Source organism: Bombina bombina, chromosome 9 (genome assembly GCF_027579735.1).
Source record: "Bombina bombina isolate aBomBom1 chromosome 9, aBomBom1.pri, whole genome shotgun sequence".
Lineage (NCBI taxonomy): Eukaryota > Metazoa > Chordata > Amphibia > Anura > Bombinatoridae > Bombina > Bombina bombina.
This window is the reverse complement of record NC_069507.1, coordinates 12,304,574-12,331,904: the sequence shown is the minus strand read 5'-3', so window position 1 is coordinate 12,331,904 and position 27,331 is coordinate 12,304,574. Positions and strand designations below refer to the sequence as shown.

Genomic DNA, 27,331 nt, shown 5'->3' with positions numbered 1-27,331 from the left:
TCTCTCTTTAGAAGAGGCCATGACTGAAGAGCTCTGAAAATTGCACGGAGTTCCAAAATGTTGATTGGTAATCTCACCTCCTGAGATTCCCAAACCCCTTGTGCTGTCAGAGACCCCCAAACAGCTCCCCAACCTGTCAGACTTGCATCTGTTGAAATCACAGTCCAGGTCGGAAGAACAAAAGAAGCCCCCTGAACTAAACCATGGTGGTCTGTCCACCACGTCAGAGAGTGTCGTACAATCGGTTTTAAAGATATTAATTGAGATATCTTTGTATAATCCCTGCACCACTGGTTCAGCATACAGAGCTGAAGAGGTCGCATGTGAAAATGAGCAAAGGGGACTGCTATGCAGCAGTCATAAGACCTAGAATTTCCATGCATAAGGCTACCGAAGGGAATGATTGAGACTGAAGGTTTCGACAAGCTGAAACCAATTTTAGACGTCTCTTGTCTGTCAGAGACAGAGTCATGGACACTGAATCTATCTGGAAACCTAAAAAGGTTACCCTTGTCTGAGGAATGAATGAACTTTTTGGTAAATTGATCCTCCAACCATGTTCTCGAAGAAACAATACAAGTCGATTCGTATGAGATTCTGCTAAATGTGAAGACTGAGCAAGTACCAAGATATCGTCCAAATAAGGAAATACCACAATACCCTGTTCTCTGATTACAGACAGAAGGGCACCGAGAACCTTTGTAAAAATCCTTGGAGCTGTTGCTAGGCCAAACGACAGAGCCACAAACTGGTAATGCTTGTCTAGGAAAGAGAATCTCAGAAACTGATAGTGATCTGGATGAATCGGAATATGCAGATATGCATCCTGTAAATCTATTGTGGACATATAATGCCCTTGCTGAACAAAAGGCAGAATAGTCCTTATAGTTACCATTTTGAATGTTGGTATCCTTACATAATGATTCAATATTTTTAAATCCAGAACTGGTCTGAAGGAATTCTCCTTCTTTGGTACAATGAAGAGATTTGAGTAAAACCCCAGCCCCTGTTCCAGAACTGGAACTGGCATAATTACTCCAGCCAACTCTAGATCTGAAACACATTTCAGAAATGCTTGAGCCTTCACTGGATTTACTGGGACACGGGAAAGAAAAAATCTTCTTGCAGGAGGCCTTATCTTGAAGCCTATTCTGTACCCTTGTGAAACAATGTTCTGAATCCAAAGAATGTGAATCAAATTGATCCAAATTTCTTTGAAAAATCGTAATCTGCTCCCTACCAGCTGAGCTGGAATGAGGGCCGCACCTTCATGTTGACTTGGGAGCTGGCTTTGGCTTTCTAAAAGGCTTGGATTTATTCCAGACTGGAGATGGTTTCCAAACTGATACCGCTCCTGTAGGGGAAGGATCAGGCTTTTGTTCCTTATTGTGACGAAAGGAACGAAAACGATTAGTAGACCTAAATTTTCCTTTAGATTTTTTATCCTGTGGTAAAAAAGTTCCTTTCCCCCCAGTAACAGTTGAAATAATAGAATCCAACTGTGAACCAAATAATTTATTACCCTGGAAAGAAAGGGAAAGCAAAGTTGACTTAGAAGACATATCAGCATTCCAAGTTTTAAGCCATAAAGCTCTTCTAGCTAAAATAGCTAGAGACATATACCTGACATCAACCCTAATGATATCAAAGATGGCATCACAAATAAAATTATTAGCATGTTGAAGAAGATTAACAATGCTATGAGAATTATGATCTGTTACTTGTTGCGCTAAAGCTTCCAACCAAAAAGTTGAAGCTGCAGCAACATCCGCTAAAGATATAGCAGGTCTAAGAAGATTACCTGAACATAAGTAAGCTTTTCTTAGAAAGGATTCAATTTTCCTATCTAAAGGATCCTTAAAGGAAGTACTATCTGCCGTAGGAATAGTAGTACGTTTAGCAAGAGTAGAGATAGCCCCATCAACCTTAGGGATTTTGTCCCAAAACTCTAATCTGTCAGATGGCACAGGATATAATTGCTTAAAACATTTAGAAGGAGTAAATGAATTACCCAAATTATTCCATTCCCTGGAAATTACTTCAGAAATAGCATCAGGGACAGGAAAAACTTCTGGAATAACTACAGGAGATTTAAAAACCTTATTTAAACGTTTAGATTTAGTATCAAGAGGACCAGATTCCTCTATTTCTAATGCAATTAAGACTTCTTTAAGTAAAGAATGAATAAATTCCATTTTGAATAAATATGAAGATTTATCAGCATCAACCTCTGAAACAGAATCCTCTGAACCAGAGGAATCATTATCAGAATCAGAATGATGATGTTCATTTAAAAATTCATCTTAAAAATTAGAAGTTTTAAAAGACCTTTTACGTTTACTAGAAGGAGGAATAACAGACATAGCCTTCTTAATGGATTTAGAAACAAAATCTCTTATGTTAACAGGAACACTCTGAGTATTAGATGTTGATGGAACAGCAACAGGTAATGTAACATTACTAAAGGAAATATTATCTGCATTAACAAGTTTGTCATGACATTCATTACAAACAACAGCTGGAGGAACAGATACCACAAGTTTACAGCAAATACACTTAACTTTGGTAGATCCAGCATCAGGCAGCGATTTTCCAGAAGTATCTTCTGATTCAGGGTCAATCTGAGACATCTTGCAATATGTAATAGAAAAAACAACATATAAAGCAAAATTGATCAAATTCCTTAAATGACAGTTTCAGGAATGGGAAAAAATGCCAGTGAACAAGCTTCTAGCAACCAGAAGCAAATAAACAATGAGACTTAAATAATGTGGAGACAATAATGACGCCCATATTTTTTAGCGCCAAAAAAGACGCCCACATTATTTGGCGCCTAAATGCTTTTAGCGCCAAAAATGACGCCACATTCGGTAACGCCGACACTTTTGGCGAAAAAAACGTCAAAAATGACGCAACTTCCGGTGACAAGTATGACGCCGGAAATAACAAAGAAATTTTTTTGCGCCAAAAAAGTCCGCGCCCAGAATGACGCAATAAAATGAAGCATTTTCAGCCCCCGCGAGCCTAACAGCCCACAGGGAAAAAAAAGTCAAATTTTAAGGTAAGAAAAAAATTGATTATTCAAATGCATTATCCCAAATAATGAAACTGACTGTCTGAAATAAGGAATATTGAACATCCTGAATCAAGGCAAATAAATGTTTAAACACAAATATTTAGAACTTTATATAAAAGTGCCCAACCATAGCTTAGAGTGTCACAAAAATAAGACTTAGACACTCATCTACATGTAGTAGAAAGCCAAACCAGTACTGAAACGAGAATCAGTAGAGGTAATGGTATATATAAGAGTATATCGTCGATCTGAAAAGGGAGGTAAGAGATGAATCTCTACAACCAATAACAGAGAACCTATGAAATAGACCCCGTAGAAGGAGATAATTGAATTCAAATAGGCAATACTCTCTTCACATCCCTCTGACATTCACTGCACGCTGAGAGGAAAACCGGGCTCCAACCTGCTGCGGAGCGCATATCAACGTAGAATCTAGCACAAACTTACTTCACCACCTCCACGGGAGGCAAAGTTTGTAAAACTGATTTGTGGGTGTGGTGAGGGGTGTATTTATAGGCATTTTGAGGTTTGGGAAACTTTGCCCCTCCTGGTAGGAATGTATATCCCATACGTCACTAGCTCATGGACTCTTGCCAATTACATGAAAGAAATATATATATATATATATATACACACACACACAAACCAGGGTATGTACCATCTGAGGTAATATATATATACCAGCGTATGTACCATCTGAGGTAATGTGTATATGCCAGTGTATGTAACATCTGAGGTAATGAATATATACCAGTGTATGTACTATCAGTGCCAGTATGTTGCCATCAGATGGTACCACTACTCACACCCTACATTCCCCCATCTCTCTTTTCTCCCCTTGGCCTCAGATGTTCTTGATATCATCACTGCCTCATGCCTGGCTGCACTGTGCCACTCTGTATTCCAGTTTCCTCTGTCTCTATTGCCCTTGGTCTGTTCTCTCTCACTGATTTATGACACTTTCTAGCTGTATAATTGCCCAGCTCTGTTTATAGTGCATATTTAAACCAACAGTCATTACTCTGGATATTTGGTACATTAATGCAGAATAATGAATGAGCTAGTATAGAGGTTCAAGAGGCATTTACAGAAAGGATGGCCAACTCATGGAATAGTCTTCAGGTAGAGATGGTAGGACACTGTAGAGAATACATGAATGTCTACGACATTCTGTGGGCATACATGATGGGCATGCTGGTTTTTACCTACCATTATAATGGCCAAGTGGTCGCACAAATGGAAGAGGACCAATATATCATATTTATGCCATGCGGTATAGTGTAAAGGACACTAAAAGTTATTAGTGTGTTGGGCCTGTACTTATTGATAAAGATAGGAAACAGCCTAACGTCTTACTCCAGAGCTCGAAAAAAATACTAGGTGCCAAGTAGTCTGGCAACCACCACTAAATCGTGAAGTTTAAGCTTATTCTGCAAATACAGCGACAAACAAACCATTTTCTTACTCATAAGACCAGAAAGTCTAGAACCTCAAAAGTGTTGCCACCTACTAAATTAAATTAAAAAAAGTCTGTCCCACCATTTTACAGATGTGAGTCAAGAGGAAATGTGCTGTCATGAAGGTAACATTAGATTTGATTATTTTATTTTAATTATAGACAAGTTGTGATAAAAACAGACAACCACACAACAAGATAGTTTAAACATGATACCTGGGCACTTGTATAGCTTCTTTGCCTGTGCAATGTCTCCTTGGCTGAGTCTTACACGTTGTCCAATCGTAGGGCGAACTGAGGCATCATCTCTTCGAGGAAGTATAGTGTCCAGGAATACACCTCTATTAAGAGAGAAGAGATCCAATTTTTTTAAAAGTTTGTTTAACAGAGATATTACTGTTCATAAGTAAAAACAAAATGTATGCTTACCTGATAAATGTCTTTCTTTCCAGGCATGGAGAGTCCACAAATTCATTCCAATTACTAGTGGGATATTCACTCCTGACCAGCAGGAGAAGACAAAGAACACCCCAGCAGAGCTGTTAAGTGTCACTTCCCTTACCCATATTCCCCAGTCATTAGGCTGAAGGAAAATGTTAAATGAAGATAACACAAGGGTATAGAGGTGCCTGAGGTTTATACCAAAAACTATGCCATCTTAAAATAAAATAAGGGCAGGTTGTGGACTCTCTATGCCTGAAAAGAAAGAAATGTATCATCAGGTAAGCTTAAATTTTGTTTTCTTTCCTATGGCATGGAGAGTCCACAAATTAATTCCAATTATGAGTGGGAACCAATACCCAAGCTAGAGGACACGGAATAAAAGGGAAGAAGAACAAGACAGGCTGTCAAGGTATATGTAAGGTAAATAAATATATATATTTTAATCATATATTTCAAGGTTAATAAATATATATATATTTAATCATATATTTGGCTGGTCAGTAGAAAATGATTCATTTCATTCAGAAGGGCTGACTTCAATCATGTTTAGTTCTCCTCCACTCAGGATGCAAAAGTTAAAAGGGCATACAAGTGAGAACAATAGAACATTTGGTTTAATTAAAATTTAACAATTATTTCAGGAAACCATATGTGTGATTGCCTGGGAATGTGAGATAAAATCTATTACCCCTCACAATGTGCCTAAGAGTCTGACTTGTGAGAAAGTAACTCTGTGCATTTCAAATGCAAATAAACCATGCTATGTGGGTTGGGCAGTGAAGACCTTAGTCAACAAAGACAAATGCTATGTTGTAAACTTAAAATTACTGAGAGCAGTGTGGGTTGAAGAATTAACATTTACAACCCCTGTGTAACACATATAAAAATAAATACATTTTTGCAAAGGGAACAATACTAGTTTCAAGTATGTTTGAAATAATTCAAATAACCCATATATGTATATATATGTTGAACTGAAACACATTATATTAAATAATTAATTGTTGTATTGAATACTAACTACATTAATAATGTTACAAATAGACATATAAATGCTTAAATAATTTCTAACAATTGTTTCCATTTCTTTTGCAGGCATCAATTCATATATGCAGAAATTGTAAAATGGGAAACATGTGTAAATGCATGTATAACAGATATTAAATGCCACTAGTTTCAAAATAATTAGCAGTATTAAATTGCTTTAATATAATAATGTTAACGGCATACTGTGTTTCATATCAAATTGATCAGAATAAAAAAATGTGATATAATACAATACATATAAACATATAACTTAATAATGTAAGGAATTTATGACAGTTATTACCCATTTTAAAGAAATATTTCTGTTAGAAATGTTCAAATGAATCTGTATGTATTATCACGCTTCCCCCGTGTTGCAATGCGAGAACTACAGCCAGAAGGCTTTTTGGCTGTTTTAAAAATTAAATCTCAAAGGGCCAATCCGAGACAAGGTTTCCGTGTGGGCGTAACCAAACCAGATCTCTAATGATTATAAAACAGGAAGGTTAAATGTAAGAGAGGACAGTTTTTTTGGTGATTTGCTTACCCTGGTGACTGAGAACTGGCGAGCATACTTGGGACACAGTCATTCAAGCAAGGAGCTGAAATACTAACCCTGATCTATGCAAAATAACTTTTTCTTCAAATGAGGAGATCTAAGATATTTGGAAAATATTGAATTACAATTTGGTTCAGACTGGTGAGGTATGATTTCTAACTTTAATATTTTAAACAAAGGTTATTGATAATATCATAGTCAAATTGTAGTTAAGCAGATTTAAAGAAGGAGTTTGTATTTCAAGTTAGTATTTCATAAGCCTGTGTAGTGTTAAAAGTTTATTTTTGTATGCTAAGGAATTTATTTAAAGCATTTGTCCACTGTAAGAATACATGTACTTTAGTACCCTAATTAGAAATGTATTGCTGAAGATTAGTAGCTGTGATATTTTAGTCTCATTGTGTTAATTTTGAATGAAAGGATATTGTAAATCAGGCTAGCTTTAAAGGTAAACTTTTATGAGCTTGGTAAAAAAGTATAGACTGTCCCATTGTTTAAATTAGTGCTGTTAGAATTGTATTGCTTGGGTATTTAGCTGTTAAAGATCTTAAAATCTCATTGTACTAACAGGGTGAACTTTTACTGTGAATAAGATAGATTTTTATGAATGTTGCATAGCCTATTTGAACGTTTTTAAACGCATATAGCGTTGTCTCATATTCTAATTCTCACAAATATTTATGTATCAACATGTTCATAGTTATTTACTAATAATAAAGAATTCAGATTTTTATATTAATTTTGTTGTCTTAGTATAAGTATATTGATTGTGGGTTCAGTCTAAAGAAAGATTGTTAAATATATTCCCTGCCATATACTCACACATTGTTTGGAGAATACTGCTAAGATTTTTATAACTATACTGACATATTATTTGGAGGCACTGCTGAGATATTATAAATAATTATCATATTGATATAGTATATTTGTGGTAAATAGAAATTATTATAGAAGAGAGAAAAAAAAATCATATTTCGAATTGATATTTTGAAAATATAGAATTTTTTTTTTTTGAAAATTGAAATATTGATTTTTGTGTTCAAGATTGATATTAATACTTTGAAATATTATTAAAAATTATTTTTTTTGGAAAATTAAAAATATAAATTTTTCATATTTCAAAAATCATAAAAATATTAATTTTTCATATTTCAAAATTCATAAAAATATTAGGCCTAGATTTAGAGTTTGGCGTTAGCCGTGAAAACCAGCGTTAGAGGCTCCTAACGCTGGTTTTAGGCTACCGCCGGTATTTGGAGTCACTCAAAATAGGGTCTAACGCTCACTTTTCAGCCGCGACTTTTCCATACCGCAGATCCCCTTACGTCAATTGCATATCCTATCTTTTCAATGGGATCTTTCTAACTCCGGTATTTAGAGTCGTTTCTGAAGTGAGCGTTAGAGCTCTAACGACAAAACTCCAGCCGCAGGAAAAAAGCAGGAGTTAAGAGCTTTCTGGGCTAACGCCGGTTCATAAAGCTCTTAACTACTGTACTCTAAAGTACACTAACACCCATAAACTACCTATGTACCCCTAAACTGAGGTCCCCCCACATCGCCGCCACTCGATTAAATTTTTTTAACCCCTAATCTGCCGACCGCCACCTACGTTATACTTATGTACCCCTAATCTGCTGCCCCTAACCCCGCCGACCCCTATATTATATTTATGAACCCCTAACCTGCCCCCCACAACGTCGCCGCCAGCTACTTACAATACTTAACCCCTAATCTGCCGACCGCAAAGCGCCGCCACCTACGTTATCCTTATGTACCCCTAATCTGCTGCCCCTAACACCGCCGACCCCATATTATATTTATTAACCCCTAATCTGCCCCCTCAACGTCGCCGACACCTGCCTACACTTATTAACCCCTAATCTGCCGAGCGGACCTGAGCGCTACTATAATAAAGTTATTAACCCCTAATCCGCCTCACTAACCCTATCATAAATAGTATTAACCCCTAATCTGCCCTCCCTAACATCGCCGACACCTAACTTCAATTATTAACCCCTAATCTGCCGACCGGAGCTCACCGCTATTCTAATAAATGTATTAACCCCTAAAGCTAAGTGTAAGGTTAATAAGTTTAAGGTTAGGGGTGTTTAGACTCGGGGTACATGTTAGAGTGTTAGGTGCAGACGTAGGAAGTGTTTCCCCATAGGAAACAATGGGGCTGCGTTAGGAGCTGAACGCTGCTTTTTTGCAGGTGTTAGTTTTTTTTTCAGCTCAAACAGCCCCATTGTTTCCTATGGGAGAATCGTGCACGAGCACGTTTTTGAGGCTGGCCGCGTCCGTAAGCAACTCTGGTATCGAGAGTTGCATTTGCGGTAAAAATGCTCTACGCTCCTTTTTTGGAGCCTAACGCAGCATTTTTTTGGACTCTCGATACCAGAGTTAATTTTATGGTGCGGCCAGAAAAAAGCCTGCGTAGCGTTAACAGCCCATCTACCGCCAAACTCCAAATCTAGGCCTTAATTTTTCATATTTCAAAATTGGTCAAAAATATTAATTTTGTCATAGTTCAAAATTGATATTGATATTTTGAAGATATCAATTTTTTTTTTCCTCTATCTTATTGGTCAAAATTGTATTAGCGTTTTTATCTTATTAAGTGCAACACTAGGATAACAATGTCTTCAGCAAAAAGTAATGCTAGCGTTTCTGTACAAGATGAAATTGTGCCCTCTCCAAGGTCCTCTGTCAATGAAGTGGTTCAGAAAAAAACGCTCAAATTAGAAGCAATGAACCACATCATGACTAGACTTGATATTGGGGACGATGTCTCCAGGTATATTATTGAGTGTAAAAATAGTAACTTACTCCATAAATAGGAGAATCCGGCTTCTCTCAGCAAAGAAGAATATCAACAGTCTTCCAACTTTGATAAAAAGATATTTATTTAAATTTAAATAAATATCTTTTTATCAAAGTTGGAAGACTGTTGATATTCTTCTTTGCTGAGACAAGCTGGATTCTCCTATTTATGGAGTAAGTTACTATTTTGTTTTTTCTTGATTTACTGGACACCTTTGGTCATTTTGAGTCTTCATTTGCTTGCAGACCTATTAACAGGTTCTTGAGAGAATCTGAAACTATTCTGGGGAACTACATCACTCTGGAGACACATTACATCGCAGCTGAACTCCCACTACTTATGGAGTGAGTATACTGCACTTATATTAATTGGATCCTACACACACCTCAAGCCCTTTTTCTCTTCGCCATATAGAGAAACATTACTGTACAGACCAGCGCCATCTATTTGCCATTTTTCCACTTGTATAAAACAGTCACAGAGGAGAGACTGTAAGAAGGCTGCGGTCTTATCTAAAAGGAGAGTATTAGTTCTTGTTGTACATTTAAGTGTTATTTTCCATCTAGCACTGTATATTGTATCTTTTTGTATCTATATTATTGAGTGTAAAGATAAGGCCAAAGATTTATCTAAAGATATGTGGTTTGAAGATGGGGAATTATACCAAATGTTACTGCAACTTAATAAATGCACGGAACTTAGGGGGCGTGACGAATTAATTTTCTAAACTTGGCCGATCCTAATGTATTTGAGTTGTGAGATATCTAACCAAATGGCAGGACAGAACAGACAATAAGGACGGCTAAAGGATGAAAATGATTCATTACGAGAATTTCAAGATGCATTTATTCAGGCAAAGACAGAGGTTTTCCATGCTAGCCAAAAGGCTTCTGAATTAGATAAATATAATCAGGAATTAGTGGCTGATTTTAAAGCTTTCGAAGAAGAATATGAAAAGTGCCAAGATGAAAATAAAACTTTAAAAGCTAGATATCATGAGGCTGAAAAAGCATACGAGCAGGCAATAAATAAATTACAGAGACAAATTAGCAGCTATAAGGACTGGGACAGAAATGAGTTTCAAGATCCCAGGCGGGAGGATAGACAAAGATACCCAAACTATAGCCCTAATTCAGGCCCAGAGGTAACTTTTTCCCCTAGGCAATTACATAACTCTGGGGAACCAGAAAATTATTACGCCTCAGATGAAAGGCACTCTAGCTCAAACAATAAGTCCCCAGTAAGATCCAGTGATGTACCAAATAAAGTGTATGACACCCCCACAATAATTAAATTCCTAAAGAATACAGTACGCCCATTTTCTAAAGGGGGGCCACTTCCATAATTGACCACTTAGAAGCCTTTGAAAATGCATTATCTATAATGAGTGTTACAAGTGAGCAGTTAAAAATTGAATTTCTACCCTGGGTATTTGAAAGTAAACATCACAAATTCTTTGCTTCACTAAAGGATATGAATATTCGTTCCTGGAGTGAAACAAAACGACAATGCAGAAAAGAATTCAGACAACATCGCACTAAAACGGCAGCGAGAATAGCTGTATATGGTTTATAATGTAGCGAAACAAAGTCCAATTGAGTTCCTTTCTGTATTGAAGAATGCGTACAGCATGGCTGAAGATGATCCCATATTTGAAGGTTCAGAGTTTGTGAATATATTTTTTGAAGCGCTACCCACACCCATCAAAATCAACTTAGCTAGAGATTTTGAGGAGAACTGTTCATTGGAATGGCTGATCAAAGAGAGTACGAAATTATACTCTATTCAGCAGTCCAGTGAACAGGGGGATAAAAGGGAGAAAAAGCCCAATCCTAAAATAGTGGCCGAAACTAGGGTGTCACCTGAACCCCTAAATTTGGAGTCTAAAAAGAAAACCTACGAGGAAGTGGCCATAGATAACGGGCCATCTCCACAGAGGTTTAACTCTACCCCTCCCCCAACACGGGATGAGGCGCAGAGAGACTATAGCCAAAGCAGGGGACATACTCAGGCGAATAATTACGCCCAAAGAGAATACCCACAGAATAATGGGTACCCCCGCAAAGGTCGATACAATAGACGGTGAAGGTATTCTCAGGATAACCAGACACCCCAAGTAAATAATGCTCCCCAAAATAATAATGCAGAACAAATTGAACCCCAGGGGCAACCATGCCAGGATAGAAATAGCAGCTCTAATTCTGAGGGGAACCAATGGTCCAAGAATCATTATTATGGGGCATCAAGAAAGTAGGGGTAGGGGTAACTTGTACAATCAAGTAGATCAGCTTAGTACCCAGCTAATTTGGTTGAGCGAACAAATCGCTAATATGAGTCAAAAACTTACGGCTCAGCAACCGAACAATACTTTTTTAGGGGTACAGCCAGTGGTCAGCAGTGGACCACAGGCACAGTCATAAATACTGCGGTATCACCTGAAAGGGAGGGGAGAGATATACAAAGTGTAATAATAAATATCAATGATACTAATCATGTTCTCTCCCCACAGACCGGAAACGGATGATTTAGCCGTGATGACAAGCAACCTCATCCGGGAAAAATAAACAAATCTCTTCCTTTGCAGCACTCTCTTAACCTTATTTCCACAGATGCAGTACACAAGAATCCAGCCGACCCTGTCATGGAGGAGGTAGGTATGAAGCTTCTTCTGCACGGGAAAACGTGGTGAATTCAGGTAACACGTGGCGAAGCCCACAGATGTATGAGAATGCCAATTTTATGTGTGAAATGGTAGAAACTGCAGGGAGATATTATGTATTGGCTGAACTACAAGATTCAGTCTCCAACCCTATCATGGGATTAGTTGATACTGGGTCTCAGGCAACTATTTTATCCCACAGGTACTACACACAGCTAAATGAGCTAACACCCCACAAACCTAAAATAAAAGGATTTGACGGTTCTCTAATAGGAGTTGGGGGTGATTCTCTAAAAGTCTACGGTACGGCCTGGTTAAAATTTAAATTGGGGAACAGGGTCATAAGACACCCTGTCATTATAGTGGATCTGCCAACTAATTGTTTAATTATTGGTAGTGATCTCCTGAAGCGATTAAGCACCATAATTGATTGCATAAATAATGTAATTTGGTCACAAGTTAAAAGGCCTATCAATTATGAAAAATCTGGTATATCTCGAACCCGACATAGCTGTCACGTGGTGGAAGAGAAACCAGATGCTGTGGAGATTCATTTCAGAAATAACTCTATACCTGAAATCACTATTCTACAAATAGATGATCAGACTCCTTTAAGTGGCTCTGATGGTAATACTTTTAAAATTTCGCCTGGAAAGATAGCGAATATTTCCCTAGATGGCGATGTATTAACCATATCACGCCACAAGGGGGATCATAAAATCCCTAAGGGGGGAGGCCACACTCAATACCTCCCAGGAATTGAGAGAGTTAAAGAGGATCTATTTATCCCTATACAAATGCATAACCTTGGTACAACAAAATATGCCAAGTTGAGTTTAAAACAGGAAGCTAGCTATATAAGTGAAGGCTTATTAGCGCAGATAGCTGAACCTAAAGTGATTAAATATCTTTCTCCCCAAGACCACTGTGTCCACAACCTGGATAACAGGTTTGAAAGCTATAACATCACGGCTAAGTGCTTATTATTTATCTCTATAGGTAATACGTCAGTGAAGCACCTATTTTTAGTTTTAAATACTCCCCATAATCAAATATACATTGGCAATGATATCTTACATAGGTATGCCATCCAAATAGATTTGATTAACTCTTGCCTCTGGAGCAGATTAAAGGGGGACCCTGAAGTATTTCAGGATGAAAATGCAGCCCTGAAATCAAACCAGCAATTGCCATATGCTGTAAATATGCAGGTGTCTAACGATGTTATAATTCCTGCTGGGGCTGATAAATTCCTTTTACCCTTACAGGTAAAGAGAGGTCAGAAATTAAAAACTTCTGAAACACTAATTTGCCTCTCCCATAGAATACAAAATCTGGGTGTCACAGTAACCTACACTCCTATGGTGAATATTGGAACCGTTCCAATACATATTATTGTGCATAACATGACCCCACAGGATATAACATTATCCAAGGGAACTACCATAGGATATGCACTGGAATCAAGTTATTACACTTTTGGATTCCAGAATAATGTAATTGGGCTGATCCCTGAAGGATACTTAACTGACGAACAATTAATAGAACAATCCTTTGCATCTATGCCAGAGGGTCTATTTAATATTCAGTCTATTTATCCCTTCAGCTCAGAGGAAGGCATCTGTAAAATTGAAGAAGCCTCTCTAGTGTTTGATCAGCCAATCAAACAGCAAGACTACCCCAAATCCCAGAGTCATGGGGGCAATGTAAACTATAATCAAGGGGATCTCACCTCTAGGTTGGAAGAAGCCTATGAAATAGGACAGCCTTAAATCTTTCCAGGATTTCAACAAATAGTCGAAGAGCAAATATCCTTAGCTAATGGCTGTTCCAGCGATGATGAACCCCAACTGCTGTGAGAACTCCTGTTAGAGTACAAGGATATTTTCGATAGGGATTCTTACGACTGTGGTACTACAGACTTGCACATTGCAAGGATACAAACAGATCCCAATGCACCACCTGTCTTTGTTAAACAATACAGACTTCCTTTAGCCTCATATGATTCTCTTGCAGAAATCATAAGGAACTTGGAAGAAAGGGGTATCATACGACAGGTGCACAGCTCTTATAATAATCCTATTTTAGGTGTTCTTAAGCCCAATGGACAATGGCGTTTGTGTGCTGATTTAAGACAGCTAAACAAACGAGTGTACATGTCTGGCTGGCCTGTGCCATATATTGACCAATGCCTAGCACAAATGCAGGGATCCAAAATATTCACTGCCATTGATTGTGCACAGGGATATTGGACCATAAAGGTACATGAAGAGGACCAATATAAGCTGGCATTCTCTTTCCAAAAGGTCCAATATGCATTCCAGAGACTTCCATTTGGATACATAAATTCTGGACATGAATTTGCTATATTCATGCATAAGGCTATGCCTGATGCACTGGAAAGGGGGACCTTATCTTATGTTGATGATGTTTTAATCAAAAGCACAGACTTTGAAAAACACATCACAAAGCTTAAACACGTCCTCAGCCAACTTAAAAGGGCAGGTGTCAAATTATCCCTACAAAAAGCTCAATGGTGCCGCACTCGTGTAAACTTCTTGGGACATGAAGTTACTTCTGAAGGGCTAAATCCTCAGCAGAAAAAGGTGGAAGCTATAGTAAATTCTAAAAACCCAACTAACTTAAAGGAATTGAGATAATTCCTGGGTATGACAAATTATTCTCGCAAATTCATTGATAATTATGCAGAATTAGCTAAACCACTACTACTTCTACTAAAGAAGGATGTGAAATGGCACTGGAGTGATTCTCAAGAGACAGCCATCAAAGAGCTGAAGAGAAAACTCACACAAGCACCTTGCTTAGCATACCCTGAAGGTGGTAAACCTTTCTACTTAGAAACAGGATACACAGATGTAAGCATGAGTGCTGTTTTATAACAAAAGCATGATAATTTAAACAAAGCCATTGCTTATGAGAGCAAAAATCTATCCCCAGTAGAAATAAAGTTTAGCGATTGCGAAAAAGCCCTCTTATCTACCGTATGGGCTCTACAAAATTTCCGCAGCTATATACAGGGCGAGAAAATTATTGTAGAAACGGCCCACCAGCCTTTGCTATATTTGCAAAGTGAGAGAATAAGAGATGGGAATTTGTCAAACGGCCACATAACAGCGTGGACTCTTTCCTTACAAGGCTGGCCATTAGAAATTTGTTACAAGCAGAATAAAAAGAATCCAGTCGCACAGGGGCTTGCTGAGCTCCACGACTGTACTGCTAGAGATCCTGGGGAAGAATTATCAGAAGATGATTTTCTGGAGGAACAATTGCTTTCCCCATATAAAATGTACAATGAAGACCATTGTCAAACATTACCTTGGGTATATGTTGATGGTTGTTCTTACCATGCCACTATTGATAATGAGCACAGATTAGTCACTGGCATTGGTATAACTTGGGCAAATGGCTCACCAAATATATCTGTAGGTTTCAACATTGGACAAAGATCCAGTCAAGTTGCAGAACTAACTGCTATTCTAAAAACCATTGAAATGGCTATTGAACATGGTATTCATGAATTTGTGATCATAACTGACTCAAATTATGTGTGTGACAGTTTTGTTGAATACCTGCCAACTTGGAAAAGAAATGGCATACAGAAAAGCAATAACAAACCAGTCAAGCATGGCAAGTTATTCTGCGAGATTGATAATCTGGTGGTATCCAATGATTTAACCATACACTGGAAAAAGACCAAGGGTCATTCCAGAGTTCTAGGTCCTGATAAGGAAGGCAATGATCTTGCGGATTCATTAGCCAAACAAGGAGTCATAACTGGAGAACTTCTTAATATTGAACACTTAATGGGTGCAATTCAGGTAGAAGCCATTACCAGAAACCAGGCAAAACAACAGAGTGAGCCTAACTTGGTACAATGGAGTCAAGATTATCCTAGTGAGGACCTGATCACTAGTCAAAAAGAAGACCCCATTGTAGGCATCTTCTATAAACACATAAAAGATCCTGAAAGCAACCCCATCTCAAAAGATGACTGTATTGGCAAAGAAGATCTTAGAATCTTAATGAAATCCAGAACACAATTCAAATTACAGGATGGTTTGTTAATTAGAACCTCCAAAACTGGCATTAAGCAATGGGTAGTACCCACCAAGTTCAGAGGTCTAATGCTTCAACATGCCCATGATGCTCCCACATCTGGTCATCGTGGTGCCAAACTCACATATGAAATATTGCGTGATTACGCTTTTTGGCCACACATGTTGAAAGATGTTCAAACCTACTGTCAAGGGTGTTTAATCTGCCCACAGTTCCAACCCACTGCACCAACGCATAGAGCGCCATTGCAGAAAAGGGGGATGGTAATGCCATGGTCAGATATACAAATTGATTTTATTGGTCCAGTAACAAGGTCATCAAGAGGTAACAAATACATGTTAACAGTGACATGCCTGTTCACTAAATGGGTAGAGTGCATCAGTGCACCTAACAATAGTGCTGCAACATGCGCAGCATTGCTCATCAACCACGTATTTTCCAGATTTGGTTTGCCTCAAAGAATCGAATCAGATCGGGCAACCCACTTCACTAGCGAAATGATGACCAAAATGTGGAAAATACTAGGGGTAAAAAGAAAGCTCCATATTGCATATAGAGCTGCCTCAAGTGGTGGTGTAGAGCGTTACAAACAAGTCCATTGTTAAAATCCTCAAAAAGTTTGTGAGTGAAACAGGTAAAGATTAGGATGTAAAATTACCTCTAGTCCTAATGGTATTAAGAGCAACTCCAAGTAGTGCTACCAAGATGTCGCCTTTTGAACTGATGACTGGTAGAAGAATGGTTCTACCTCAGCATCTGCTGTACCGTACATCAGACCAAAACTTGATAAACGCTGCCAATACACATCAATATGTGGAGAACCTAAGAAAGCACCTGCAATATGCCTTTGCATTTGCTCAAAGGAATTTAGAAAGAGCCGCAACTGCCACTAAAACCTATTATGATCTCAAAACGTCCAAAAAGGAATACGAAATAAATGATAAAGTTTATCTTTATAACTTTGGAAGAGATCAGGTTAGGGAGAAGAAATTTCTTACCTCATGGAAAGGTCCTTTTGTCATTACGGACAAAATATTGCCAGTGGCCTATAAAATACGGATCCCCAAAAATGAAAGTTTAATAGATAAATGGGTCCATATCAATCAATTGCGGGCATGTAATCCCAGGTCCCAACTACAAGTCATAGAGGGAGAATGAAGTGTCATATGCACTAAAGACATACTGTAGTTTAAAGATGCCTAACTGATAAACATGAAGGCTCAAAAATGACGGACTCTCTGCATGAGAGACTGTCTATAATGCCTACATTCAACATCCTAACCAAATACCATTGACTTTGAGCCAATTTAAATACATGTGTCCTACATCTATTTAAAATTGGAAGGGGTATATGTAAGGTAAATAAATATATATATTTTAATCATATATTTCAAGGTTAATAAATATATATATATTTAATCAGATATTTGGCTGGTCAGTAGAAAATGATTCATTTCATTCAGAAGGGCTGACTTCAATCATGTTTAGTTCTCCCCCACTCAGGATGCAAAAGTTAAAAGGGCATACAAGTGAGAACAATAGAGCATTTGGTTTAATTAAAATTTAACAACAATTTCAGGAAACCATATGTGTGATTGCCTGGGAATGTGGGATAAAATCTATTACCCCTCACAATGTGCCTAAGAGTCTGACTCAGGCGACATATCTTGTGAGAAAGTAACCCTGTGCATTTCAAATGCAAATAAACCATGCTATGTGGGTGGGGCAGTGAAGACCTTAGCCAACAAAGACAAATGCTATGGTGTAAACTTAAAATTACTGAGAGCAGTGTGGGTTGAAGAATTAACATTTACAACCCCTGTGTAACACAGATAAAAATAAATACATTTTTGCAAAGGGAACAATACTAGTTTCAAGTATATTAAATAGACATATAAATGCTTAAATAATTTCTAACAATTGTTTCGATTTCTTTTGCAGGCATCAATTCATATATACAGAAATTCTAAAATGGGAAACATGTGTAAATGAATGTATAACAGATATTAAATGCCACTAGTTTCAAAATAATTAGCAGTATTAAATTGCTTTAATATAATAATGTTAACGGCATACTGTGTTTCATATCAAATTGATCAGAATAAAAAATGTGATATAATACAATACATATAAACATATAACTTAATAATGTAAGGAAATTATGACAGTTATTACCCATTTTAAAGAAATATTTTCTGTTAGAAATGTTCAAATGAATCTGTATGTATTATCACGCTGCCCCCCGGTGTTGCAATGCGAGAACTACAGCCAGAAGGCTTTTTGGCTGTTTTAAAAATGAAATCTCAAAGGGCCAATCCAAGACAAGGTTTCCGTGTGGGCGTAACCAAACCAGATCTCTAATGATTATAAAACAGGAAGGTTAAATGTAAGAGAGGACAGTTTTTTTGGTGATTTGCTTACCCTGGTGACTGAGAACTGGCGAGCATACTTGGGACACAGTCATTCAAGCAAGGAGCTGAAATACTAACCCTGATCTATGCAAAATAACTTTTCCTTCAAATGAGGAGATCTAAGATATTTGGAAAATATTGAATTACAATTTGGTTCAGACTGGTGATGTATGATTTCTAACTTTAATATTTTAAACAAAGGTTATTGATAATATCATGGTCAAATTGTAGTTAAGCAGATTTAAAGAAGCAGTTTGTATTTCAAGTTAGTATTTCATAAGCCTGTGTAGTGTTAAAAGTTTATTTTTGTATGCTAAGGAATTTATTTAAAGCATTTGTCCACTGTAAGAATACATGTACTTTAGTACCCTAATTAGAAATGTATTGCTGAAGATTAGTAGCTGTGATATTTTAGTCTCATTGTGTTAATTTTGAATGAAAGGATATTGTAAATCAGGCTAGCTTTAAAGGTAAACTTTTATGAGCTTGGTAAAAAAGTATAGACTGTCCCATTGTTTAAATTAGCGCTGTTAGAATTGTATTGCTTGGGTATTTAGCTGTTAAAGATCTTAAAATCTCATTGTACTAACAGGGTGAACTTTTACTGTGAATAAGATAGATTTTTATGAATGTTGCATAGCCTATTTGAACGGTTTTAAATGCATATAGCGTTGTCTCATATTCTAATTCTCACAAATATTTATGTATCAACATGTGCATAGTTATTTACTAATAATAAAGAATTCAGATTTTTATATTAATTTCGTTGTCTTAGTATAAGTATATTGATTGTGGGTTCAGTCTAAAGAAAGATTGTTAAATATATTCCCTGCCATATACTCACACATTGTTTGGAGAATACTGCTAAGATTTTTATAAATATACTGACAAGGCGGACCTAAACGGAAGGCACCACCGCTTGAAGAACTTTTCTTCTAAAAGAAGCCTTAGCCGAGGCAAAAGTATCAAAAACACAGGCCTGATTCTGATCAAGGCCTGAACAAAAGATTGAATATCTGGCAGACGTTTGAGCAAAGGAATAGACAGTACAGAAAAACTGACCCTTCAGAGTACTGATTGACAAAACCTTTCTCCGGGTTTTCCTGAAGAAACGACAGAATGCGAGGAACCCTCACCCGAATCCAAGAGAAAACTTTCGATTCACACCAATATAGGAATTTAAGCCATACCTAATTGCAAGTCTACGAGTAACAGGCTTACGAGCCTGAATCATAGATCAATGACAATCTCAGGAAAAAAAAATGCCTAGTTAAGACTAGGCATTCAATCTCCAAGCAGCCCTCTTCAGCCTTCTACTTTGGGACCCTAAAGTAGAAGGTCCTTCCTCATAGGCAACCTCCAAGGGGTAAGAGATGACATCTTCACCAAATCTGCAAACCAGATCCTGCAAGACCAGGCAGGAGCTATTAGAATCACAGACACCCTCTCCTGATTGATACAAGCAATATTCAAGGAAGGAGAGAAAACGGAGGAAACAAGTATGCCAGACTGAAGTTCCAAGGCACTGATCAGAGTGGATTGACAACTCTAGAACTAGAACCGTACCCTGGAAGCTTGGCAGAAAGGCGAGATGCCATCAGATCCAACTCCGGAACTCACCACCATAGGGTTATTATTGAATTACCTATGGGCAGAGACCCCACTCTCCAAGAAAGGTCTGTCTGCTCAGAAAAACTACAAGCCAGATGTCCACTCCTGGGATGAATAAGGAAAAGAGGAGACAAACATGAGACTCCGCCCACTGGAGAAGACAAGGAACCCCCTTCATAGCTAACTAACACCAGGATCCTCCCTGGTGGAAGATGTATACCACCTAGTTTAAGAAGTCTGATTGGAACCTGATAAACTGGACCAAACCTAGTTGAGGCAAAGCAAAATAAGTATGGAAGATAGCTCTCAGCTATAGGACGATTATGATAAAAGAAGAATCCTCTTGAGTCCAGAGAACCTGAGCCAATAAAGAAAACCAAACTTTCCCCAGCCCGGCATCAGAGGTCACAATCAACCAGGAAGGCCTCAGGGAGAAAAACAGAATTTATGTTTACCTGATAAATTACTTTCTCCAACGGTGTGTCCGGTCCACGGCGTCATCCTTACTTGTGGGATATTCTCTTCCCCAACAGGAAATGGCAAAGAGCCCAGCAAAGCTGGTCACATGATCCCTCCTAGGCTCCGCCTACCCCAGTCATTCGACCGACGTAAAGGAGGAATATTTGCATAGGAGAAACCATATGATACCGTGGTGACTGTAGTTAAAGAAAATAAATTATCAGACCTGATTAAAAAACCAGGGCGGGCCGTGGACCGGACACACCGTTGGAGAAAGTAATTTATCAGGTAAACATAAATTCTGTTTTCTCCAACATAGGTGTGTCCGGTCCACGGCGTCATCCTTACTTGTGGGAACCAATACCAAAGCTTTAGGACACGGATGAAGGGAGGGAGCAAATCAGGTCACCTAAATGGAAGGCACCACGGTTTGCAAAACCTTTCTCCCAAAAATAGCCTCAGAAGAAGCAAAAGTATCAAACTTGTAAAATTTGGTAAAAGTGTGCAGTGAAGACCAAGTCGCTGCCCTACATATCTGATCAACAGAAGCCTCGTTCTTGAAGGCCCATGTGGAAGCCACAGCCCTAGTGGAATGAGCTGTGATTCTTTCAGGAGGCTGCCGTCCGGCAGTCTCATAAGCCAATCTGATGATGCTTTTAATCCAAAAAAAACTCTAAGCCATCTCCGTGGAGATGTTGCCTGTACAACGGCAAAGAGAATGACTGGGGTAGGCGGAGCCTAGGAGGGATCATGTGACCAGCTTTGCTGGGCTCTTTGCCATTTCCTGTTGGGGAAGAGAATATCCCACAAGTAAGGATGACGCCGTGGACCGGACACACCTATGTTGGAGAAATACCCTGCGATAGAAGGTTCTGTGAAATCACCAAGACAGAGAGACTCTTGTTGAGGGTCTAGAGATATCCTCTGCGAGAAATCCGAGAGGTCTCCGTTCTATAGTCTGAGCATGTTAGGGAAGCCAAACTGCAGGTCCTAATAATGCTACAGGAATTCTTGAAAGGAAAGAGGCTAAACAACCAGTTCCAAAAGGAGCTACTCCTATAACAGATTGAAGACTCACAAAGGAGATAATGTCCATGGAAAACAAATACTTCCATTTAATGGATGTATATAGGACTGAACAGAAAGCAAGAATCAACAAGATAGGATTTTCTGATATTTGTCAGAAAAATCTGCATGGACAGAGATCTAAAATCATTCCCAAGAAACACATCCTGTTGTGAGACACTAGGGAACTCATCTCCAGATCCACTATCCACCCGTGAGAAAGAGGAAATACAACAACATCTCTTTATGGGATCTAGCTAACTGAAGAGATGGCACCTGAACTAAGATGTCATCCAGGCAATGAGCCACCCTAATACCTGCAATATGACCACCGCCATACCAAGGTCAAGGGTAATGACAACTAACTAGAAGTATTAGACCAGAAAGCAAACCGCAGGAATTGGAGACGTTCCCTGAGAGGGAACATAAATATACGCGTCCTTCAGGACTATGGTAGACTTGAACTAACCCCCAAACCAAGGGAGAAAGGATCAAAATGTCTCCATTTTGAAGGACGGAACCTTGAGGAATTTATTGACACTTGATGTCCAAAATGGGGCGGAAAGTTCCCTCCTACTTGGGAACCACATAAAAGGATTGATAGAATCCGAGACCCTGTTCTGCCATGAAAACTGGAACCATCATTCCCAGAGAGAATAGGTCCCTTACGCAGATTAAGAAGGCCTCTCTCTTCACCTAGATTGCAGAGGACCTTGACAGGATAAATTTGCCCCTGAGGGGACAAGCTTCAAACTCTATCCTGTATCCCTAGAATACTAGTTTCTTAGCGCAAGGAACTGAGACATTGTGGGTCCAAGCTAGTCAAAAGAATAAAAGTCTGTTCCTAAACAGATGTGGATTAGGGGCGGCAGAGGAGGGTTTCTTGAATTGATACCCTCTATTCCAAGCAAGACCAGATCTCCATAAAATCTTGGATAGATCTGGCTTGGAAAAGGAAGACCTTAGTCCTTGAGTTACATACCCTTAGGTCTACCTTCTTGTCCTGATGAAGGAAGAGCCCACTCCCTCAGAAAATTTGTTATTTCGAAAACAGCTTGCAAGCAGACATTCAAGGTGCAAGTAGCTGCAGCTGGTTTCAAACTGCAAACCTTCCGCTCGCTAGGTAGCTAAGCTAACCATCAGGCTACTACAGCTGGCTTCTGCGAGAAAAATCGCAAGTAAAGAAATGGCTTCTAAAGATTTTTTTAATTATATTCTATAATTATTAAGTACAAAGAATGATACTCTAAATCATACACTTCGCAGACATAGCAAGTATCGCCTCAGATGAGAGAAAATAAAATAATGTATGTCTATAGAATATTAGTGTCATAATGATACAAGAAATAGATCATGATTACATGAAATCATCATGATACAAGACACCATCATGATACATGACACCATCATGATACATGACACCATACAATTTGAACCAAATCGCCATAAATAAAATATATAAAAATATATGTGCTATGGATAAACAAAAAATGCCCTCATTATGAGGAAAAATAAGATATGTAGTCCCTGTACAGGATAACCTTTAAAAAGCCCTATGTTTTATTCATAAAAACATACTATGAAATAAAACGGAGGGCACTTAGGTCGCTAAGTATTTTACATGTCACCCATTGTGCAAAAATCTCCCCAAATGAAAGATTGAATGCAAAAGGATACACATAACATGAAATAGCCAGCAGATGGGGGTAATACCATGAAAGCTCAGACTTAGCAAAATCGTTTTAGTCAAAGGCAAATAAATATCAATGAGGACAAAAATGTTTAAGTGTCCTTCTTCAAAAAATCTCCCAGAAAGAGAGATGATTATAACTATTTCAGATAAAGAATCTCCCCCTCTCTTCACCTGAAGTGTCAGGCCATATTAAATTCCACATACAAATAATCACGGTGCAGCACTTTTTACGTGCACTCTAGCGTGGTCAGATAACCAGACACAATCCGCTGTCTAAATTAAGTGCACAAGAATAAAGGGAAAAGTCGAGAGAAAAAACGGACAAATGGCGCATACAAATAACGCTCTGCCGCCATGACTACAACCCTCTGAGAATCCTTTATGAGGAAAAAAATGGCGCCATCAAATCTACATAAAAAACGCAGCTCCTCTGTGACGGAAGTATGCAGATAGCACATGAATAAAGATATACATAATACTATTCACATCATTGCCTAGAATTTACAGATGAGATAAAGCACTACTGAGAGGGGAGACGAAGGCACCAAAATCAATTAAATGCTTAACTAACTGCCATGCAGAAAGATACATATCCATAAACTTAGAGAAAAATCGCTAAGTCTTACTCATACCCCTTGACTGATTTCACCCAAATAGAGGTAGAAAAAAGATTGGCTACTACACTCTCCCACTGATAAATGCTCAATAAAAAGGGTATATATTTTTACACCATGCAATGAGTCCACTATGCATAGAAAGCTTTCTCAAATCCCCTTCAAGGGACATAGACTCAATTCTTCTTGGAAGGAATGGAAAAGGCTGCATAAAACCCCTTTACTCAATAAGGATTATGAGTTGCCAGCCTATTTGAAAGTAGCGTGTGGTTGTCTCTTATTAGATTAGTAAACAGAGAAGAAAACCGCCGCTTCAGTTAGATAGTATTTAAGCCCAGCCAGATAAAAAAAAAACTTCACTAGAAGTAATATAGTCACGGCTAGAATAACAACGTTCTTCATTGCCCACTCTCACTGGAGGGTACTCAGCAAATAAAGTCCCTCACCCCATTAAGCTAAATTTATCCACAAGCCCTGGGGATAGGATACAGGGACTCACAGTTAAAAGTCTTCATTCTTCACATCAACTCCAAGTTTGACAGGATCAGCCGACCTGACAGGGACCTGTAGGAAAAGAAAATACAGAGTAACCAACCCAGGTTTTCTATAGAGGGGTAGCATTAATGTTAGAAGATAAGCAAAGACCACCTTGCCGTCTTCTAACTGCTAAAAGCCACCATTACTCTTACTAAAGAGATTGACATGGACAGAGCATAGCCCCAATCCTTGCTTGCAGGGAAAAGTACCCATAAAAGGATTAAATATCTTCAGACACCATATTCACACATCCTCCTGTGATAGAGGCAAAGCGAATGACTGGGAATTATGGGTAAGGGAAGTGACATTTAACAGCTCTGCTAGGATGCTCTTTGTCTCCTCCTGCTGGCCAGGAGTGAATATAGTAATTGGAATGAATTTGTGGACTCTTCCTGCCATAGGAAAGAAATTAATGTTAATCAGTGTTATTAGGTTTCTATATCACATCATAAAACACAGTCAATGAACAAAATAAATCCTGTGCATACAAACAAAATACCATGTCACTTAGTAGGGAATGTGCCGGGGGGGACACTCAGTGCTGTCTTTACGGAGTATACTGCTTGTGTAGTAGGGAATGTGCCGGGGGTACACTCAGTGCTGTCTTTACGGAGTATACTGCTTGTATAGTAAGGAATGTGTCGGGAGTGACACTCAGTGCTGTCTTTACGGAGTATACTGCTTGTACAGTAGGGAATGTGCCGGGAGTGACACTCAGTGCTGTCTTTATGGAGTATACTGCTTGTACAGTAGGGAATGTGCCGGGTGTGACACTCAGTGCTGTCTTTACGGAGTATACTGCTTGTATAGTAGGGAATGTGCCGGGGGGACACTCAGTGCTGTCTTTACGTAGTATACTGCTTGTATAGTAGGGAATGTGCCGGGTGTGACACTCAGTGCTGTCTTTACGGAGTATACTGCTTGTATATTAGGGAATGTGCCAGGTGTGACACTCAGTGCTGTCTTTACAGAGTATACTGCTTGTATAGTAGGGAATGTGCCAGGTGTGACACTCAGTGCTGTCTTTACGGAGTATACTGCTTGTATAGTAGGGAATGTGCCGGGGGGACACTCAGTGCTGTCTTTACGGAGTATACTGCTTGTATAGTAGAGAATGTGCCGGGTGTGACACTCAGTGCTGTCTTTACGGAGTATACTGCTTGTATAGTAGGGAATGTGCCAGATGTGACACTCAGTGCTGTCTTTACGGAGTATACTGTTTGTATAGTAGGGAATGTGCCGAGCCTGACACTCAGTGCTGTCTTTACGGAGTATACTGTTTGTATAGTAGGGAATGTGCCAGATGTGACACTCAGTGCTGTCTTTACGGAGTATACTGTTTGTATAGTAGGGAATGTGCCGGGTGTGACACTCAGTGCTGTCTTTACGGAGTATACTGCTTGTATAGTAGGGAATGTGCAGAGTAACCAACCCAGGTTTTCTATAGAGGGGTAGCATTAATGTTAGAAGATAAGCAAAGACCACCTTGCCGTCTTCTAACTGCTAAAAGCCACCATTACTCTTACTAAAGAGATTGACATGGACAGAGCATAGCCCCAATCCTTGCTTGCAGGGAAAAGTACCCATAAAAGGATTAAATAGCTTCAGACACCATATTCACACATCCTCCTGTGATAGAGGCAAAGCGAATGACTGGGAATTATGGGTAAGGGAAGTGACATTTAACAGCTCTGCTAGGATGCTCTTTGTCTACTCCTGCTGGCCAGGAGTGAATATCCCACTAGTAATTGGAATGAATTTGTGGACTCTTCCTGCCATAGGAAAGAAATTAATGTTAATCAGTGTTATTAGGTTTCTATATCACATCATAAAACACAGTCAATGAACAAAATAAATCCTGTGCATACAAACAAAATACCATGTCACTTAGTAGGGAATGTGCCGGGGGGACACTCAGTGCTGTCTTTACGGAGTATACTGCTTGTACAGTAGGGAATGTGCCGGGAGTGACACTCAGTGCTGTCTTTACCGAGTATACTGCTTGTATAGTAGGGAATGTGCCGGGTGTGACACTCAGTGCTGTCTTTATGGAGTATACTGCTTGTATAGTACGGAATGTGCCGGGGGGACACTCAGTGCTGTCTTTACGGAGTATACTGCTTGTATAGTAGGGAATGTGCCGGGCCTGACACTCAGTGCTGTCTTTACGGAGTATACTGCTTGTATAGTAGGGAATGTGCCAGGTGTGACACTCAGTGCTGTCCTTTACGGAGTATACTGCTTGTATAGTAGGGAATGTGCCGGGCCTGACACTCAGTGCTGTCTTTACGGAGTATACTGTTTGTATAGTAGGGAATGTGCCGGGTGTGACACTCAGTGCTGTCTTTACGGATTATACTGTTTGTATAGTAGGGAATGTGCCGGGGGGACACTCAGTGCTGTCTTTACGGAGTATACTGCTTGTATAGTAGGGAATGTGCCGGGTGTGGCACTCAGTGCTGTCTTTACGGAGTATACTGCTTGTATAGTAGGGAATGTGCCAGGTGTGACACTCAGTGCTGTCCTTTACGGAGTATACTGCTTGTATAGTAGGGAATGTGCCGGGCCTGACACTCAGTGCTGTCTTTACGGAGTATACTGCTTGTATAGTAGGGAATGTGCCGGGTGTGACACTCAGTGCTGTCTTTACGGAGTATACTGCTTGTACAGTAGGGAATGTGCCGGGGGGACACTTAGTGCTGTCTTTACGGAGTATACTGCTTGTATAGTAGGGAATGTGCCGGGGGGACACTCAGTGCTGTCTTTACGGAGTATACTGCTTGTATAGTAGGGAATGTGCCGGGTGTGACACTCAGTGCTGTC

At 39.0% G+C, this 27,331-nt stretch overlaps 1 protein-coding gene across 1 annotated transcript in view; it reads right to left on the bottom strand.

The window, feature by feature from the left end:
• Nucleotides 1-27,331, bottom strand: part of TLL2 (tolloid like 2) — a 610,754-nt gene that overhangs the window by 225,087 nt on the left and 358,336 nt on the right. Inside the window, exon 7 of the mRNA XM_053691878.1 lies at nucleotides 4,749-4,873. Within this exon, the coding sequence (XP_053547853.1) occupies nucleotides 4,749-4,873 (125 nt within the window). The remainder of the gene's footprint in view (nucleotides 1-4,748; nucleotides 4,874-27,331) is intronic.